The sequence below is a fragment of the Leucopleurus acutus genome (assembly GCF_964270905.1).
Source record: "Leucopleurus acutus genome assembly, chromosome: 1".
NCBI lineage: Eukaryota > Metazoa > Chordata > Mammalia > Artiodactyla > Delphinidae > Leucopleurus > Leucopleurus acutus.
Genome location: NC_139142.1, coordinates 22,807,033 through 22,825,661, shown reverse-complemented (window position 1 = coordinate 22,825,661; position 18,629 = coordinate 22,807,033). Strand labels below are relative to the sequence as shown.

General features: G+C 39.0%; 1 protein-coding gene across 20 annotated transcripts in view; it reads left to right on the top strand.

The window, feature by feature from the left end:
• NRXN3 (neurexin 3) overlaps positions 1-18,629 on the top strand; it is a gene marked incomplete at both ends in the record, with an annotated part of 1,633,255 nt that overhangs the window by 1,572,493 nt on the left and 42,133 nt on the right. For 14 of the 20 annotated variants that reach the window (XM_082851716.1, XM_082851713.1, XM_082851712.1 and 11 more), the window contains one exon: positions 12,205-12,283. In XM_082851716.1, coding sequence (XP_082707842.1) covers positions 12,205-12,283 — 79 coding nt within the window. Of the gene's footprint in view, positions 1-12,204; positions 12,293-18,629 lie in introns of all 20 variants that reach the window. The other 6 variants (XM_082851704.1, XM_082851702.1, XM_082851700.1 and 3 more) reach the window with 1 other exon arrangement.

The window sequence follows — 18,629 nt, the reverse complement described above, 5'->3', positions numbered from 1 at the left end:
TTGCTCAAAGTGATTGAATCAATACAAATACAAACAAAACACTTTTTTCCTTTGCTCCCTAGAAGACATGGGGAAACAAAAAACCTACAGAAAAGCTAAATAAAGATGCTCCAATTAAAAAAGAGTCCCATCAAATGACATAGCGATTTCTTTCAAAGAGGCAGAGCGTAAATTAAAAATATTCTTCTGACACAGTTTTTAAAGATGTCACTGACTCAGCAGAGTGGGTACTTATCCACTTTCTCTTCCTAGAGGGCCAGTTTGGAAGGGCAGCCAACTTTTCCCAAGATCAGCCCACTCTCCAGGATCTCAGAGGGGAGCGTGTCTCACAGTCAGTGCTGGCCAAGCTCCGTGGTTCTGTCTGACCCGTTCTCAGCTCTGGTTTTGCTATCCACCACTACCTCTATGTATGTTTAAAGACATGATAAAATTTTTCAGAAAATTACGCTGTCATGATTCTTTTTTTAAAGTGGTTGTGTTGAAACTCTTCTCAGAATTGGGAAGATGAAAATGTGGGAATAACCAAGGCCCAGGACCTTATTATGGGATCTTCCCCAGAATGTTATTAAACACTGGTCTAGGCAGCTCTGGAGGAGAGGGGGGCTGGAGGCAGGGGCAATAGACGAGCCATCTAGGAAAGAGCTCTTTCTCGAAAAGGACTCTGGAGAAAATCAGTCTAGTTATACCCCACAGTCAGGAGGCCAGGAGTGAAGGCACAAGGGACCCAGTTGTAGGAGCATAAACTATTTGTCATAATCTGAGTTTCTGAAAACCACATCGGACCCCTCTGGACTGTTCAAAAACATTTTGCAAACTCCTTTGCATTTTCCCTCTCAGGCGCAGCTTCGAAATCCACAGGAACCAGTGTAAAATAAGAAAGAAGGAAGAAATATTAGGGGATGAATTCAAATAAATATGTTTGATTCATTTTACCCCCATACATGATGGGTCCACAGAATCTTGGGCTCGTGGGGCATCAGAAACTCTATATGTAGACGGGGTGGCCAGGAACAGGGGTGGACACACACATTGCATGCATCTCCTTTGCTTATGCACGTACCCCCTTGTCTCATTTCCTTTACTTACAAAACACAAATTCAAGAATAAAGTGATTTGGAATTTCAAGATGGTGGGAGCAGAGCGTTAAACCAAGCACAAGGTCCTTGTGAGCGCAGAACGCTGTGTGATGACATAGGTCTCAGGCCTGGGATGACACCTGCTCTATTTCCAACACCCACTTTACCAGTAAATGGATGCTGTTGCTTATAAACTAAAACCCGAAAAAGTTGTTAGCTTTTCTGTCCATCGGAAATGAGAGATGAGTAGTCTTTTCGCTTCCCGCATAGAGGTCGTCTTGTGTTTGGTTTTGTAAATCGTTTTGAGTTTATGTAGAGCATGGGGTTATCCATTTAAGGCTGGTTGCAGCCTAGGAATGAGGACATGACTTCTGGAGGGCAACTGGGTCCATCTGGCTTCCTGAATTTCTCATGCAACGGCACCTAAAGACTTTCTCTAACTTGAGACTTATAATACAAATCAAAAAGCTGTGTTTGAATCTGTCCTCCCGTCTTTCTCTGTGGGAGGTTGGTATTGTTTTCAAGACATGAGCAACCAGGGATAAATTTTCATTGCAAAGCCAAACTCCTTTGCATTTTCCCTCTCTTGGGGTTTGATATCAGGCTCTTCCGTTGGCCCTCATCTTTCTTTCACAGGTTTGACTCAGGCTTACTCACTGCAGATCAACTGTAAACCAAGTCAAATGCACAAACCTTGCTTTAACAATTGCTGTTGCTCTGACACCCATATCTGACTTTTCCAATATTACATTACATGGCTGAGTGGGAAATACTCTTTTCAGAGTAATAAGGAATAGGCGACCTTGTCTCTTTTTACTTGTATTTTACATTCAGTCCATTGCATTTGATTGTTCTGGGTTAAGTTTTCTGTGCCACATACTAAGTTATGGGTTCTGCTGATACGCTCTTCCCTCTCGTGTTCACTCTATGTCGTCTTGAGCTTGAATTTCTTTCTTAGTTTCTTGTTTACTAAGCATGAACTTCCATCATGCCTAGTTCTGCAAGGTAACCATTCTCAACTCTTTTCTGCACCGACGGACCTGACGGATATTCACGTGCACTGCACACTCTTCGGTGTAAGTGACCTACCTTCGACAAAATAAAGACGAGGTTCTGTTTGATTCCCAGCATTTGGCTGTTGCCCCACTCCTTTCTCCCTTGCTCAGCTAGCAAGCCTCAGTTCATCATGAGACCAAAGACTGAGAGCCACTGCTATTTGCTCTGGACTGAATGGCTACGTTCATCTTTTTTCAGAATTGCTGACCAAAATCCAGGACTGGCTTTATCCTGCGACTCCTTCTTCTCCTCTAATGTTGGAGCTTATTAAGTCTTCTAAGCTGTGCTCTCAACCTGCCAGGAAGGGCTGTTTCTCCTGTGTCCAGTGATAAGGTTAAACTCAAAAAAGAGGACCAAGAGATCATTTCACAAAGGAATATGACTCTATTTTTCCTAGTTTTTTTTTTCCCCCAAAACCCATTCCTTCTTTCTGAACTGTAGAGCAAGAAAGAGCATGGAGAAATGAATGGTATCAACAAAACACACTGATGCGCTCCAGGATGCAGACTATTCAGAATTTCAGCATCCACTGACTGACACCCACATCACTGTTTGTGGATCACATTAATATTTGGCCTTGGTCACTCGCCCTCTAAAAACAGAGGCTTGATTTCAGTATTATCATTGGAATAAAGGGCTCACTTAGAAAGCAACTCCCAACTCAAAAAAAAAAAAAAAGAAAGAAAGAAAGAAAAAGAAAAGAAAAGAAAAGGAAGACAAGGGGGCGAGAAGGTGAGCAAGCAAGAAAAGTAGGTTAGGCCGTTGGAGCTTGAGCTAAACTGGCATTCCCTTGCCATGGTTAGAGCCTCAGTACTCAAAACAAGGTTTGCGGTGAAAACCAGAAGCGTTTACAGAGGGAACACAGCCAGGCCTTTCAGATTAGCGGTCCCGGAGGGGGCTGCACCAACAAGAAAAGCAGCCGTTAAAGCCAGACCTTTGTGTGTATATAACCAGTAGGCTCCTGACCTAGATTCCTGGAGATGGTGTGTGGTTGGGTGGGCGTTTTGGGGGGTTTTTTAATTTATTTATTTATTTTTTCCTGCCTTCTAAATAATATGTAATTTCTCCAGGCCAAGAAATAAATTGAAAGGATTTAGAGGGATTTGCTTATCAGTGGCACACCACTAGCATTACATTCCTCCTGCTTTTGGGAAGGTACATTGAAGTTTGGTTAATCTTCTGTGGTTCAATACTCCTCTTCCCTGTGTCAGGCTGCCTTGAACAACAGACAGATTAATCCCCCTTCTACCCACTCTCTTCTCCTTCCTCCCTCCCCCCTTCTCTTGATCCACCCTTCCTTTTTTGAGCAGATGGAAGAAAACTCTTAAAACTGGAAAGAAAAGAAAAAAAAAAAGATGCTGTACCACATTTATTTGTATAATCCTACAGGGCTTCAAAGATAGAAATAAAGGACTCCAATCCTTGGCACAAAATTTGGCTACGCTTAGCTTGGTTTTTCTACTGTTAATTAAATCTTGAGTCGACAAAGGGATTTCCTTAAAGGTTAATTCATTAGCAAAAGTTATTATAAATCATGTCACTCTTTATCCTGCTCCAGTATATGTGGAGTAGGAAAAAAGGAACAATGTGGAGGCTATTGACAGTGGGCAGAGTTTAAAGAGAAGCTGGTGATACTATTCGCTTGGATTCCTATACAATCTACTGTCTTTAACGATAGAGGGTAATCAATTTTTTACAGTGGGTACCACTTACGAACCTCACATTAATTTCAAGTTTTTGTAGCTGATGGTTTAGCATCACTCAGTGCTTTCTAGTTCGGCCTGGCTCAAATCCTAGTAGCATGTAAACTCCAGGACAAGGACTGGCTCTATCTAGCCCTCAGCAGAGTGACTGACACACGATAGGCTGTTAGTAAACATTTGTTGAGGGAAGACTGATTGAATAAGTAAACACATGCATCCATAAAATCATATATCCAGAAAAATGGGAATTTGTTTTTTGTTTGCTCTTAATTTTTTTTTCTTTTTTCTTTTTTTTTTTTTTTTTGCAATACGCGGGCCTCTCACTGCTGTGGCCTCTCCCGTTGCGGAGCACAGGCTCCGGACGCGCAGGCTCAGCAGCCATGGCTCACGGGCCTAGCCGCTCCGCGGCATGTGGGATCTTCCCGGACCGGGGCACGAACCCACGTCCCCTGCATCGGCAGGCGGACTCTCAACCACTGCGCCACCAGGGAAGGCCTGCTCTTATTTTTTATGTTCAGTTTTCTGATAAAGCTCTGTCCCAATTAACTAATTTTGGTCATGCCGAATGCAGTGTCTGTAGCCCAGGGCAATTCTCTTAAAACCTCATTCCAAGGAAATAAGAGCCAAGTAAAATATGTGGGTTGTCACGTCTTATTTGGCAAGTGGTTGTCTCCAGGTAGAGAGTAGAGAGGAAAGTAATGTCTTGAAAAACCACAATGACATTAACTCCAGAAGACTTTTTAAAAATTCACAGTGTTGTTCCAGTAAAGATACTTAGGCGCATCGAGGTGGACGAAAGGGGAACTCAGAAAGCATCTTAAGCAGGCTGGAACTTTGTCCCTTTGTTTCCATTGTTCAGAACCCGTCTCATGATATGCCTCTGTCTTTTACACTTGAGTATGACAAGTTCAAATCGTTTATTTCATTTTCTCATAATGGTGTTGGTTGGTTCTTTTGAAGATGACTATAAAGAGGATATTCAGAATAAAATGAGGGTATAGATAATCATACTCATACAATCTTACCGTGCTTTAAGGTTGTTTCTGGATTGGGCTTGAACTGGGTGTAGTGGTGGGGTTGCTGGGGAAGAAGGGAGGGATGAGATGATCCCTTCTAACAAGCTTGCTGAAGCTCCAGGTTTTCCTACCTTTTGTTCAGTCTAAAAATCATCCAGTAGTTTGTGTGGGGGGGGCGGGGAGGAGGTATCTATTAGCATGGATCAAAGATTGGACTATGCAATGGCAACAGTTTGATAAAGTCTTAACAAATAAATTTAAATTGAGATGTCAAACTTTTCAAATCTCATTAAAGATTATTTATTGATCTAGAGTCTATGTACTTTAATTAAAAGTATCTCAGACATCTGTTTTTTTTTTAAATAGAGAATGAATACTCATAATGAAGCTGAATGAGCCCATCCCTCATATGAGATACTTAACTCCAGCTCTATCTCAGAATGGAAGTTTAGAGACAAAAAACTAAAACACCAAGCATTTGAAGGAATTTAATTCTTCTTAGCATGAAGCAGCTGCAGAGATGTATGGCTGTTTTCTGTGGGATTTCAGAGTACTTATGGGCCTTTCTCCTTTCCTTTTTCACTGGAAGAAAGGCGATCATCATTCTTGAGTGTGTTATTTATAATTTCATAAAGCTGTTCTGTGGCGGGACTTATTTTATCTGCTGCTTAATCTCGGTCAAATAACCGTGCTTCCAAGGAGCTGGGTGGAAAAAGAAAGATCATCCCCCCAAATGATTAGCCTATTCTCAGTATAAGATAAAGGGCTAAAGGTTGGAAGTTTGAAGTCACAAATCGGCATCTGGGCAGTAAGAAGGGGACATAGTGAAACTCTCTTAAGCGGTTCTGACCACGGAAGCAGATATTTTTCTCAATGCTGAATAACGGATAACGATGAAGAATGGTGTAGAACCATCCCTGTACTGAGATGAGGTAGAGCCCTTCAGAGTAAATAATTAGAAGCAGGTGATTATAGAAACAATAACTCATGGGAGGAAAATGAGAAGCCAGGTTTGTAAAACTGAGGGAATTAGAAGGAAAATATATCTATAAATTTACTTGGGTGGACAGAGTTTTGAGCTTTCTTCTGTCCCAGTTCATTGTAATTTCAATAAACACTGGTAGGGGTAAAAAAAGAATATAAATGCAATAAAAAATCTTTTAGGAAAGGAATAAAGAGGGTTCCTGCCAGAGAGATATTTTATTGAAAGTTATTATAATACCTATCTTTAGTTTTATGAGTCCTAATACAGAACCAAGTAATTTCAACATGTGGATTAAAAATATGAGATACATATTTTAAAATGGGGTAGTATGAATTATTATTTTTAATATAGGACTTGGCTAATATATAGGGACAGAAGAATATTTTCCTCCCCTTGAGAAGGCAAGGAAAGGTCTTTCATCTGCACTGTGGAGGGAATGGCGCAGTCAGACCCATGCGCTGTGTTCTGAAACCACGTGTATTCTTAGCTCCCTAAGGAAATGTGATGGATGACACTGGTGAGATGTGGGGAGGGGAAGGAGGAGAGGAGTCTGATAGGGCAGGATATTAAATTCATGCTCATTATCCAGGTTTGCAAGAACAACACGATAACTCAAGGAGCTGTCATATTGTCATTCTAGTATATCTCTTCACTCCAGTCATCCCATACTACTTGTGGGTATACAAATAAGCTGTGCTTTTTCATATCTCTGAGCCTTTACAAAGACTGTCGATTTCACCTAGGATGCCCTTTTCCTTCTCGAAGCTCTCAGCGTTCCCCTGCTTCACTACTGCCTGTCCCTGAGGGCTCATTTTCCACATGCCCCTCTGCCTAGGAGCTCTCTCTGCTCCCTTGCTATATGCTCCCTTATCACCTTATGCTTACTCTTGTCATAGCATTCAGTTTACTGTGTCAAGTTTGTCTGTGGACCAGACAGCCTCGTCAGAGACTGTAAATTCCCAGCGCAAAAGAACTGTTTTTATCTATCATTTTATCCCTCCTGACTGTTACAAGGCTGGACACAGGCATTCAATAAATATTTATTATGCATGAATGAATGAACAAAGCACCTTGATGATATAGTTCCATATCACTGATGGTTGACTTAGTCACTTAGCCACTAAGGAACTGTTTGGTTGGGGAGTGGTTATGGGTCTTCTATTCTTCATTGAATGACTTGTCGATAATGTTGGTATTTGACATATGGGAACCACAGTATTTAAACACTTTAAGCTTAGCCATTAGGAATTGTGAGACCTTTAGACAATCATTGTGAGGGGAAAAAAGTTAAGATGACATGGAAGGCAACTTGATGAACATCCCTCACATAACTATATGAATAGAGAAATTTCCTAAGGCAATACTGCTACTCGAAGGAGCGTGGGTGGTGAACAGTTAAAACAGCAGATGTCACTACAAATGTCTGTACCCTTGGTTATTATGAGTTCTGAAAGAGTTAATATGTGATCACTGCTTAGCACAAAGGCTGAATATAGCAAGTGTTTAATGAGTGGTAAATTAGTAGGCATAATTCTAGAGTTCAAATACCTTTTTCCTCTCAAAAGTACTAACTGCTCTTCTTTCTAAGGAATTATGAGTAATAATGAAAAATGGTTGAGATTGTAAGAAGATACATGCACACACTCATAAACACCCACACACAGATGCGCACACACACACACACAGCCTAGGGCTCCTGCATTTTATTTAAGGAAAAAAGTCCATAGATCCATTCTTCTCATGATAATTGTACCCCAAGTCTGTGAGATACTGCAGTAGTGAAGCATACTCCCCTGGTCATGGGAACCAATAATCAGGGAAGTGTGCCTTTTCTTCCAAGGGTCAGAGTCAGACACTACATTCGCTTGTAATTGGGGAAGGGCACAGACAAGAAAAATTAAAAAGCTACTAAAAGAAAGCCTCGGGTTTTCTGAGAGTAATTTTGGATCAAATAATCATTACTTTAGGATATGCTCCTAAGTGTATATCCAAAAACCTTGGTTTGTAATTTTTGTTGTTGTGTTTAGGTGGCAAGGACAGAAGTCATTTTTTAAAAATCCCTAAAAATAGTGATCTGAATCCTGAGCCCTTTGCAAATCAAAGCTTCCTGCTCCTGGCAGAGAAAGCATTTATGAAACTACACAGTGTTTTGTGGCAGGAGTGGCTGTGTTAAATGCCAGGTTCTCCAGATAAACGTTGTTTACCATGTTGGGCCAGGAGAGGATTGAGATGTTTGTAATTGCTTTGGGAGTTTCATTGGCTGAATCTGTAAATGGTGATGGTGAAGTCTGAGGGACAGAAAGGAAGGGGCTGAATTCACAGAAGACCACACACAATGTTTGGATCCACAGCCACTGGAAACAGATCTTCCAATGGCTTTTTAAGCTCTCTTGGCATCTTCATGAGTATATTTTTCTTTATCTCTCTTCATGGCAGATCCAACCAGAAATGGTGTTTGTACCATTAAATGGAGGTAAGGAATTATCAGCAATGAAGAGCAGTTCTAATGGGGGATAAATCATTAAAGGTAGAGTGCATAGGCAGATAGCACATCTATTTAAATTAGGAGTGGCTCCCAGGCTCGACATTCCTGTTATTGATTGATTGATTGATTGAATTAGTTAGCTAGTTTTAGCTCATATTTAATGAGCATGTACCATATGCCAAGAACAGAGCTTCACTTTTAACAGTACACTTAAATCACATGCTCAGTCGATAACAAATCACTCTGTTTATCCCAGTTTACAGATGAAAATAATTGAGGCCCGGAGAGGGGAAGTAACTGGCTTCCCCAGGTCACAGACTGTACGTTTAGGAGCTGGGATTCATAGCTGTGCTGTCTAGAGCCCAATCTTTTTTTTTTTTTTTTTTTTTTTTTCTGTACGCGGGCCTCTCACTGTCATGGCTTCTCCCGTTGCGGAGCACAGGCTCCGGACGCACAGGCTCAGCGGCCATGGCTCACGGGACCAGCCGCTCCGCGGCATGTGGGATCTTCCCAGACCGGGGTACGAACCCGTGTCCCCTGCATCGGCAGGCGGACGCTCAACCACTGCGCCACCAGGGAAGCCCTAGAGCCCAATCTTAATCACACTCTCTAGACTGTCTGTCATCTCATCTTCTTTGAGTCTAGTCACCATTTATAGGAGCTACTGGCAAAATGTGTTTCCGTTGCCTGGGAGGAAACTTGTTCTCATCCATACTCACATTAAAAAAAAAAAAAATCTCTGGGAAGTGAGGCACAAGGAGTGAGAACATGGGTGAGCATATGTTTGGGGCCTGCCAGGGGGATTAGGGGCTCATTTTGGGGATAGAAGTGGAGGTGGTTATGGGGGAGGGGAGTGGGGCTGGGGACAGTGTCACTCAAACCACAGAAGCGAGAACCTGTGAGGTATTAGAGGAGGCGGGGGAAGCTGAGAGGAAAATAGGAAATATCCTTTCCACCACAGAGCCTAGTACTTATCTTAAAGAAGACAAAAAACCGAAAACAAAAACAAACAAACAAAAACCTTACCTTGTTTCTTTAGCCAATAAAAATTAAGATAATTCTAAGGATTAAGTAAAATCTTGATTCTCTTAAAAATTAAGATACTTTTTGGTATTAAGTTAAAGATTCCACTAATATGTTAATGCCTATTTTGGTTTCTATTGGAGTTATGCATTGTTTTTATACATTTGCTCAGTGACCTTTTTAAACTTCATTGCCTGGCCTTCAGTTCTTGAGACAAGCTCACTAGATTTTCATTAACTCACCAGTTTTCTAGGGATCAAAGCTAGTTAAGTCCTATATGGGCCATTCTGTAAGGTCCTTATAATCAAGTCACTGACACTTAATTTTCGATTGATTACATTTTAGAAATGTATTCTCAACCTCTTTTTCATTACCAGCCTCTAAGAAGACTTTTAGACCTTTTCCTAATTGTCCTTCTCCATAAAATTTTAGTACCAGATATACTGTATATTCATTCTAGTACTGTGGCTCTCGGCTGATTTTAAGCCATTTTCATATCTAAGATCCTCCCCCTTTTGCCCAAAACAATTATTGCTGGCTGGGGGAGGGGCATGGGTGGATATCATCCCCATAGAAAATGCATGCTTTAGAACAATCAAACAATAATCGTGGCCCTTCCCAAAACGGTGTTTGCCTCTTCTAATTGCTTCTGCATTTACACAGTTAATATTTATTCTCTTATCACCTCCCTTCCCTTAATGAGCGGAAGTGGACCCGTATTGGGCCCCATCATAGCAGGAAACTCCAAGAGAGTGAGCTCATGATCTCTCTAACACGAATAATGGTGCTCCAGGATACAACTGCCAGCATCAGTTGTGGAAATGAAATGCACATTTCAGTAGTGTCTAGTTGACAATAAAAATAGTATGTTTGAAAAATCTTTTTCTATTGACTTTAAGGAGAAGCAGAGGTAGTAGTATCTCCCTGACAGGTATTGAATAAAGATCAATTACGTGGTTTAAGGCACCTCTCTGCCACTGTTAATCAAGCAAAATCCATTACCTAATGTGGTTTTTCTACTGTTCTTTGCTGTGTCCAGCAATTCTGTGCCTACTATGTCTGTTTCAAGAAGGATGTTGTCTGGAAACACTAAGCATATGGGTTGTCATGTGTATTCATTTGCTAGGGCTGCCATAACAAAGTACCATAGACAGGGTGGCTTAAACAACAGAAATTTATTTTCTCACAGTTCTAGAAGCTAAAATTCCGAGGTCAAGATGTCAGGGGTGTTGGTTTCTTCCGAGGCCTCTCCCCCTGGCTTGTAGATGGCTGTCTTCTCCCTGTGCCTTCACATGGCCTTCCCTATGTGTGTATGTGTGTGTGTGTGTGTGTGTGATAATCTCATCTTTTTGTAAGGACAACAGTCATGTTGGATTTATGTACCCAAATGACCTCATTTTAACTTCATTACCTCTTCAAAGACCCCATCTCCACATACCAGTCACATTCTGAGGTACTAGGGGGTTAGAACTTCAACATATGAATTTGGGAGGGGGCACAGTTCAGTCCATAACATCGTGTAAGGAAGGGTATAAAGAAGCCTATGGGAGCTACAGATGCACACTTTGACTAAGATGTATCTATTCAAATCTTCACTATGTTTTTTACTAGCTGTGGGTCCTTTAGCAACCTGCTTAACCTCTCTGAACTTCAGTTCCCTTTAAAAGTGTAATAATTATCCCTGTCCCAAAGGATCATTGTGAGAATTGTGTCTAATTAATTAGTAATAACTACAACTAATAAGCATATATACATGTCTAGCACAGCATCTGACTTGTAATTGCTTTTTCTCTTGAATATGGATTCAGGCTTCAATGCTTTGGGAATATTAAGACCGGCAAGTCAGTTAATATTATTAACATCAGGAAGGAGAAATCAATGAGCATTTGTTGAACAACTGCTATATATTGAGTACTCTTATGCACAGAGTAGGACAAAAGTTTGGTTTTTAGACAAGATCTGTAGCTTAATAATTGAGGGAATGATTGAAAGAGTATTTATTGTGTGTGTAGAATGTACCAGGTACAGAAAGTACTTTTCTCGTCTACTGTGTAGCAAGGGGCCTTCTTACTGCCCACACCCACAGTCCCCTATATTTCTTGCAGCAGCAGATTCCCTGGCATTGGGGAATTTCTGCAGGATTCAATAGAAAAAAAAAAATTGTCTCAAATTGAATTACTTTTGCTGCAATCAAATTTTTTTCTGCTGTCTTCAGAAACAGCCTTACCTGTGTCCAGAGGCTGTCTTGTAGTGTCTGTCTGCTGGTCAACGTTACTAATTCAACTAACTGCAGCAATTACGTGAAGAATCGCTGATAGTGAGAGAAGCCATTATGCTATTCCCGAACAGACTGCATTCCACAGTGTTCATTAATTATGCCAGCCTATAGATTCACGACCACCAAATCATACACTTGAGACTGCACACCATATGTATTGAAACCCTCTCCAAGCTGCAGTGTAGTTTTTCTGTGCTGGCTTGCTCCCTTGTATTGCCACCATTTGCAATAGCCCTTCTCCTGCCCTTCTGATTCTCAAAATTGAAATTAAAGTCAGGATAGAGTCAGGCTGCACAATGTGATCTACAGGGATAGGCTAGCCTTCAGCCTCCTCAAGCCACCTTGGGACACTCAGCTTTACATAGACCCACACAGGTTGTCTGGACCCAGAGCCATTCAAAGCTACACAGCAGTTAACATTCTCTACCCTACAGCATACCCTCTTTAGAGGAGAGAGACAGCAATGTTGATGGAGGCAGGACACAGTGATAAGTCTTTGATGCTTTTGCTCATTGGTTTCCTTATCTCTCTCTCTCTCCTCTCTCTTCCCCCACCTCATTATGTTTTCTTTGACATGTGCAGCCAACATCAGATGACCTTGTTTCATCTGCTGAATGTTCAAGCGATGACGAAGACTTCGTTGAATGTGAGCCGAGTACAGGTAGGTTAGGTCAGTCTTGTTTTGCTTGCTTTATTTTTTCATTTGCAAAAAACAATACATACGTATATGTGAATATACATGTGTTTTTTATATATATATATTATAGTGTGTTAATGTGTGTATTTCCTGTATCTATATATGTATATAAATACATATATAAATATCAATCGAAAGCATCAAATCCCATGGAAGGAGCCATAAGGTCCCAGGGAAATTTAAAGTCACTTCCTTGACTAGCTAAAGAAAAGTCCATAAGACATAGCTTGGAGCAATCAGACACCCAGATTAACCACCAAAGCAGCAAGTGTATAGCAGCCAGTGGCAGCTACAAAATTGACAGGGGGTGGGACACGAAGACTTCTATATTGGATTGACATCAAAAAAACATAAAGCCAAAGTGGGGCCATAAAGATCATGTAAACCTCATGAACTGTTCTGACTCTAAGTGGCAAACGAAATAAAAACCAAAATCAAACAACCAAAAATAATTTTTTTCCATGGGATTTCAACAGCAGTTAGCATGGTATTATATTTATACTAATTTTGTTCATTGTGTGTTTAGAGAATTTGTGCAGCAATATAACATAGTAAACACAAAATTAGGACAGAACCATGCCATGTCAACGGCTGAGATGCTTTGAAATGTATCTACTGTGCTGAAGTTGAGAGTACTTTGGCAATTAGAAGCTTCAGTGTGTTCCCCATTGGCACCCAGATACATTTTGATGTTTTATGGTCTTTCTTTATAGTGAGCTATATATGATATAATGTCCAGCAGGCAACTACAGTCCCTGATTATTTCCTATCAACTTTCCCAAGTCGTCTGTTTTGAGACTTGCTATAAGTTAAATATTTATATATATGTGTATATATATATATAAAATAGAGAACAGATATCATCGAATTTCTGTGTATGTTTAATAGAGTTAAAAGCTGGAGTTGGGTTAGGATCTTATTTCTGTAAAGGCTAAGAGAAATAAATAGAATTTTCTAGTTGATTCTTTGGGTTGCTTTAATTTTTTTTCCTTTTCTTTAAAAATAAAGGAGAGTCATTAAACATTTCCTTTGTTAATTCTAGAGAAATTTAAGATTCATTAAAAAAATGAGTATAACAAAAGTGAAAATCTTCCATTTGTTACCCTAAAATTATTTACAATTTTCCGATTTTGTGGAAGCCTGACTGCTTGGTATCTTGCAAATGGCTTTGGAGCCAGGAAGTTCTGTGGGTTCCTGTTCTTAGCATTACATAGGGACATGTCAATAATTTGCAGGGCCTTTCCATTCTGGAGTGTGATCTGTTCCTTTGGTCGCTCAGCTGTGTGGGAGGAAAGTAACTTTGACCTGGCTGGTCAGATATTTTTTCAGATTATTGGGTCATAATCTCAGTGTTCTAAGTGAGGTTTTAACTCTAAAGGGAAGATATGTCTAATCTATACCAGAACGTGGGCAACAGATTTTCCTTAATTAAATAATTGATTTATTCATTCATTTAATAAATATTTCTGAGCCCTCAGGCAGGATACAGTGTATCTCTAGATTTGAATCCTTCCTTTTCTAATAGTTTGCACAAATGAGCTGTTGGAAAATAGAATATATCTAACTTACCTCTTCAACAGAATTCAGTTCAACAAATATTTTTTGAGGGTCAGTTGTGTATGTTAGGTATGTGCTACATATTAAGGATTCAGATACGAATAGGGCATGATCTCCAAGATGCAGGTTAAATTCACTGATTTTGTGGTCAATAATTTAAGATACCTAGATTTCAATTTGGATTCTCTGTGTATCCTTTCTCTGGTTTTCTTGCTTTCATAGCAGTGATATCTGTATATATGTAACAATGTTTATCAAATCTCTGGATATTAAGTCTTATAAAAATCTAGGCTTGATCATTCGCAATTATCACCACTGTCTTCCCCTACTACCTCCCCCTCCTACACACCGTCATCTCCATAGCAACCTCCATAAGAAGACAGAGGGCTTTTCTAGATCTCTGATTCACAAGGTCTATGGATCCCCAGGTTGTGGGTATGTTACCATTTGGTATTGAACATAAACAGGCCCAAACTTGAAAAGCCCCAGACCGAGTCCATTTGCTTTTCAGTGACTGCACAGGTGCTTCATCTGATTCAAAAGCAGAGGACAGAAATTCAATGCCAGCATTTCTTGAGTGATATAATTACATGGGGCGGGTGGGGGAATAACAACAGTTTTTAAAACAGTCTGTTGTGTTCTGCAAGGGAGCATGGGAGGGAATATATAAATAAAGCAAGTGACAGGATGCCCACTCCGAAGGAGCTAACACGTAGCTCCAAGAGGCTGATATTGATCCCCTCTGCCTGGGATTATTTAACTCATCACATTTGAAGAATGAGCATTTCTTCTTTCTAAATTTACTCCATAAAGTATTCCTGATAAGTGATTCAGATGCACAGGGAAATATGTCGGAGGCATATTTAATGTAGGAAGGAGATAGATATACCTATTGATGCAGAGGTTTTGCCCAGGGAACCTGATTAGTACTGATGAAGATTACATGCTTACAGCTGTCAAGTCCTTTTTTGCCTTGTATGAGAAATATCTCTATAGCCTTAAGATTTTCCAGAACTATTACAGATTAAAAATCAGAACCATCAACTCAGTTGTTTCTGGGGTTAAGTTTCACACTGCCTAAAGAGAGGTCTTCCGTTGCCCATGCAGCGATGGACAATGGTGACATTTACACAACTTTGACATAAACTGTTAATCCTGAGATTCTATGTGAATATTGAGATTAAAATTCTAAGTTTAAACATTCTAATTCACTACCTCAGTTTCTAAAATTTTACTCTTTTCCGGGCCTGATGTTTGTTGGAAATACACTAAATTCGGCTAATCTTGTTCTATCTTACTTGCAATTACCTTATCTTCTCTTACTTTGTTACCAAATTTATGATTTTCTAGGCTGTCTCAGTAGTAAGGTATTTAACTTCTACAGGTTCTTTCCTGATTAATTTAGGTCCACCAGAAGCTCTTGCTTTTCATAAATTTGTATAAACTTTTCATAACTTTAGTATATGTTATATTCAACAACTTTTGTGTTCATGTGGGCATCAAATTTTAAATGAAATGATATTTCTTTGGGTTTCAAAGCTGCTGGTTTTGAGTCAGTTGTAAGCAAATGACATTTATACTCACAACCCACTTTGGCATTTAGGGATCACCCTGGTTTGGTGTAGCTTAGTCGTGTAGCTTAGTTCTTTAAGGACAACCTAAATTTTTTTAGAGTGTGGTTGATGATAGTTTAGAAACTTTTTACATCCAATGGATTTCAAGTTTTCTCTGTATATTTTTGCTGGAACATATGTAAATGAGATTTTTTTAAAAAGCCTAAATCATGAGAGCAAGGCACAGAGTGAAAGCTCAATTAGTATTTGTTGACTGAATTTGTATGACTCTCAAAATACCTCATAATCTTAAATTAAAATTGGAGATTTTTCATACCTCTCAGTTCATCTCCCTTTAAACAGCTAAATAAATCCTGGTGAATTATTTTAAAATATATGATTTCATACAAGTAAGTATCGCCCTAACAAAATCCATGTTTCTTTAGCAAAAATAATTCTCTACCTTACCCTGTCCCTTCTTTTGCTGGGAACTAGATCGTTTTGTAGTGAGTTGCATTTTCTGGACATTTGCTTTGAGAACTCAGAATTGAAATTGTGAACTATAAAGTCATAATGAATCCATCTGTATCAAATAAATATATTCAGAAGAATATTTGAATAACTGTTCAAGTACATAAAGTTGAGGGTCAGGATTTTAACTTTCCTAATTTGTAAACATTGATTGTGTCCCCTACCAAAGAAGGAGGTGTCTATTTGGTATTTTAGACTTATGTCTTGGCATATAAACCCTTTTCTTCCCAACTACACTTCTATTGATGTTAAATTGTGCAGTAAATGCATATTTCATTGTCCTTCTTACCTCTTTGTAATCAACAACAACAAATAGACAAGCTGGAGAGGATTCAAATAACCACTAGGAAATGAGATTCTCTCATGAGATTGTGGAAGCCAAATAAAAATTAAGGTCTTTAGTAAGTTTACCTTCATGATCTAAAATGTGGGAATGGATTCTGAAATACAGATAAAGGGTTTAAATTCACTTTTCATTCCTTCTCTCTCCCTCCCCCCAACTCCTATGCCCAGTGTCTCCATCTTTCGGGAAAAAAAAATAACATCAAAACTAATGTATTGTCAGATTCGCTTCTGTATATTTAAAAATTATCAATTGTCTGAATTTTATGTGGTCTGTGGTCTTAAGATTCTAAAAATCGTGGGGGCAGGGGTCACAGAGCAGAGGAGAAAAGTGAAAAAAAATGCCTTTTGCACCTGAGAAATGGGCATGGCAGTAATTAACAACTATATTGCTTCATCCAGCCATTATCTAGGGATACATTTTTCTGGGTGTCAATTAGCCGGGGATTTTTGCCTCCACTTTTGTTAAGTGTCCTTGATCAAATCTCAAGGGACAGCACTTGCACCAGAGGGCAGACAGTAAAAGGAAGTAAAGATGAAACACATCCATCTATCAATAGGACTGTGCTAAACAATTTATAATGGTTGGATTGAGGGAGATGTTTAAACTAATGGCAGTAATCTGAGATCACAAAATAATTACTATTCCCAGAGCGATTCTCAGATGTATTTTTACTTCTCAAATCTACAGTCCTCACATTTGCATTTGGTGTTATTGCTACTTTGTTCCTCACACTAACATAATACCCGACCCATTACGGTGAAATTTAAATTTGGCAAAACACCAAGAGCTTATCCCTGTTTATGTTCTCCAGGTAGAACTGGGTTCTTAGTCTTTATCAGTTTGAGATGCCTCAGTAAAGTATTTATAATATGAAAATCTGGCACTGAATTGTTAAAAGCCCAGCAAATCCTTAGAGTTTTTATTTGCTGGAACATTGCGGAGGACGCAGCTGAAGTGTTAAGACAATAATAATTTTCTAATAAAGGATAAGAAGAAAGAGAGCTTTATTTTTCAGAATTCATAGATGAAAAATAATAAGTGTGCTGATTATCGACCTTAAATATGATGTTGGTAATCTTAAGAGTTTATAGAAATGCATTTTGTCATTTGTGTCTCCAGCAAACTTGAAGTTAGCAACTTGTATATTTTCATTACAAATAAATAGATTTTTATTTAATTTTAGAAAGATTTTTTCCATATGGAAACTCACGATTGGTAAATAGAATCATGTTTAAATAATCATCAGTCAAGTAACTATTCAGTGTATAGTTTAATAGTAAATGCCTAAATGAAATGCCATAGGAATGTCTGAGTCACAGTGTCCAGAATTCACCTTGAATGTTAGGGTCCACCTAAAAACACTTTGAATAAAGGTATAATAGAAGTAATCTGAGAATGTTTTAGCTTCAGAAAGAAGGATGTAAGTAGATGTAAATTTCATTAATTTAATTAATCATTATTGGCTGTGGACATGAGTAATTTTTACATTTGAGCTCTAATACACGTTCAGTGTACACAAAGCAAAGAGTTATTCACATATTTAGGTCTAGGCTAAATCCTACCAAGTTTTGAATTTCCTTCATTGATTTATAAATTAATAGAGTACATTCATGGGTTATAATGTTCCTAATTTAATGGTATAGTTTCTATCTTCATTCATTAACCCACTCAGTGATAAGTTACTTCACTTTTTTATAACCCACCTCCACCCCAGCCCAAGCTAATTTTTAAGTGACTGGAGCAAATATGTGGCCTTTAAATCCCTAATGATAAAATGCTTTGAAAATTAGAATAAGGATAGAAATATAAGTATAGGAAAATCAGCTAATTGGCTATTAGGCCATTGATAGTGCACGCATGGTGTGCATAAAATGTGGGTTGATCCTTATCATAGATTTTATAACCAGAACAACGACTCTAATAACAAAAGTGGTAAAAATGAAAAAAATTCTATTCATCTCCATTACCCAAGATTTTTTGGTGATGTTGCGAAGGAGAGGGAATCAATAAGATCAGTGTGTAAGTATATACACTTCCAGTTGAAAGTTTAATAAATCACTTATTTATGCAACAGTTTTTAGTGACTACTATGTATAAACACTGGAGTAGTTTCTAGGAAATTAAAAACAAGATGAGACTCCTTCCAGTAGTTCATAGTCTATTAGGGAAGACAGATACAAAAATAAGGGGAATAAAAGGAAAGGAGGGATAAGAAGGGAAGAAACAATGTAGACAATGAATGGAAATGCCTAGAATATTATCAGAACTCAACTGGAAGGAGAGGTCTCTAATTCAGCAATTAGCCTACCCCATCCAAGGACAG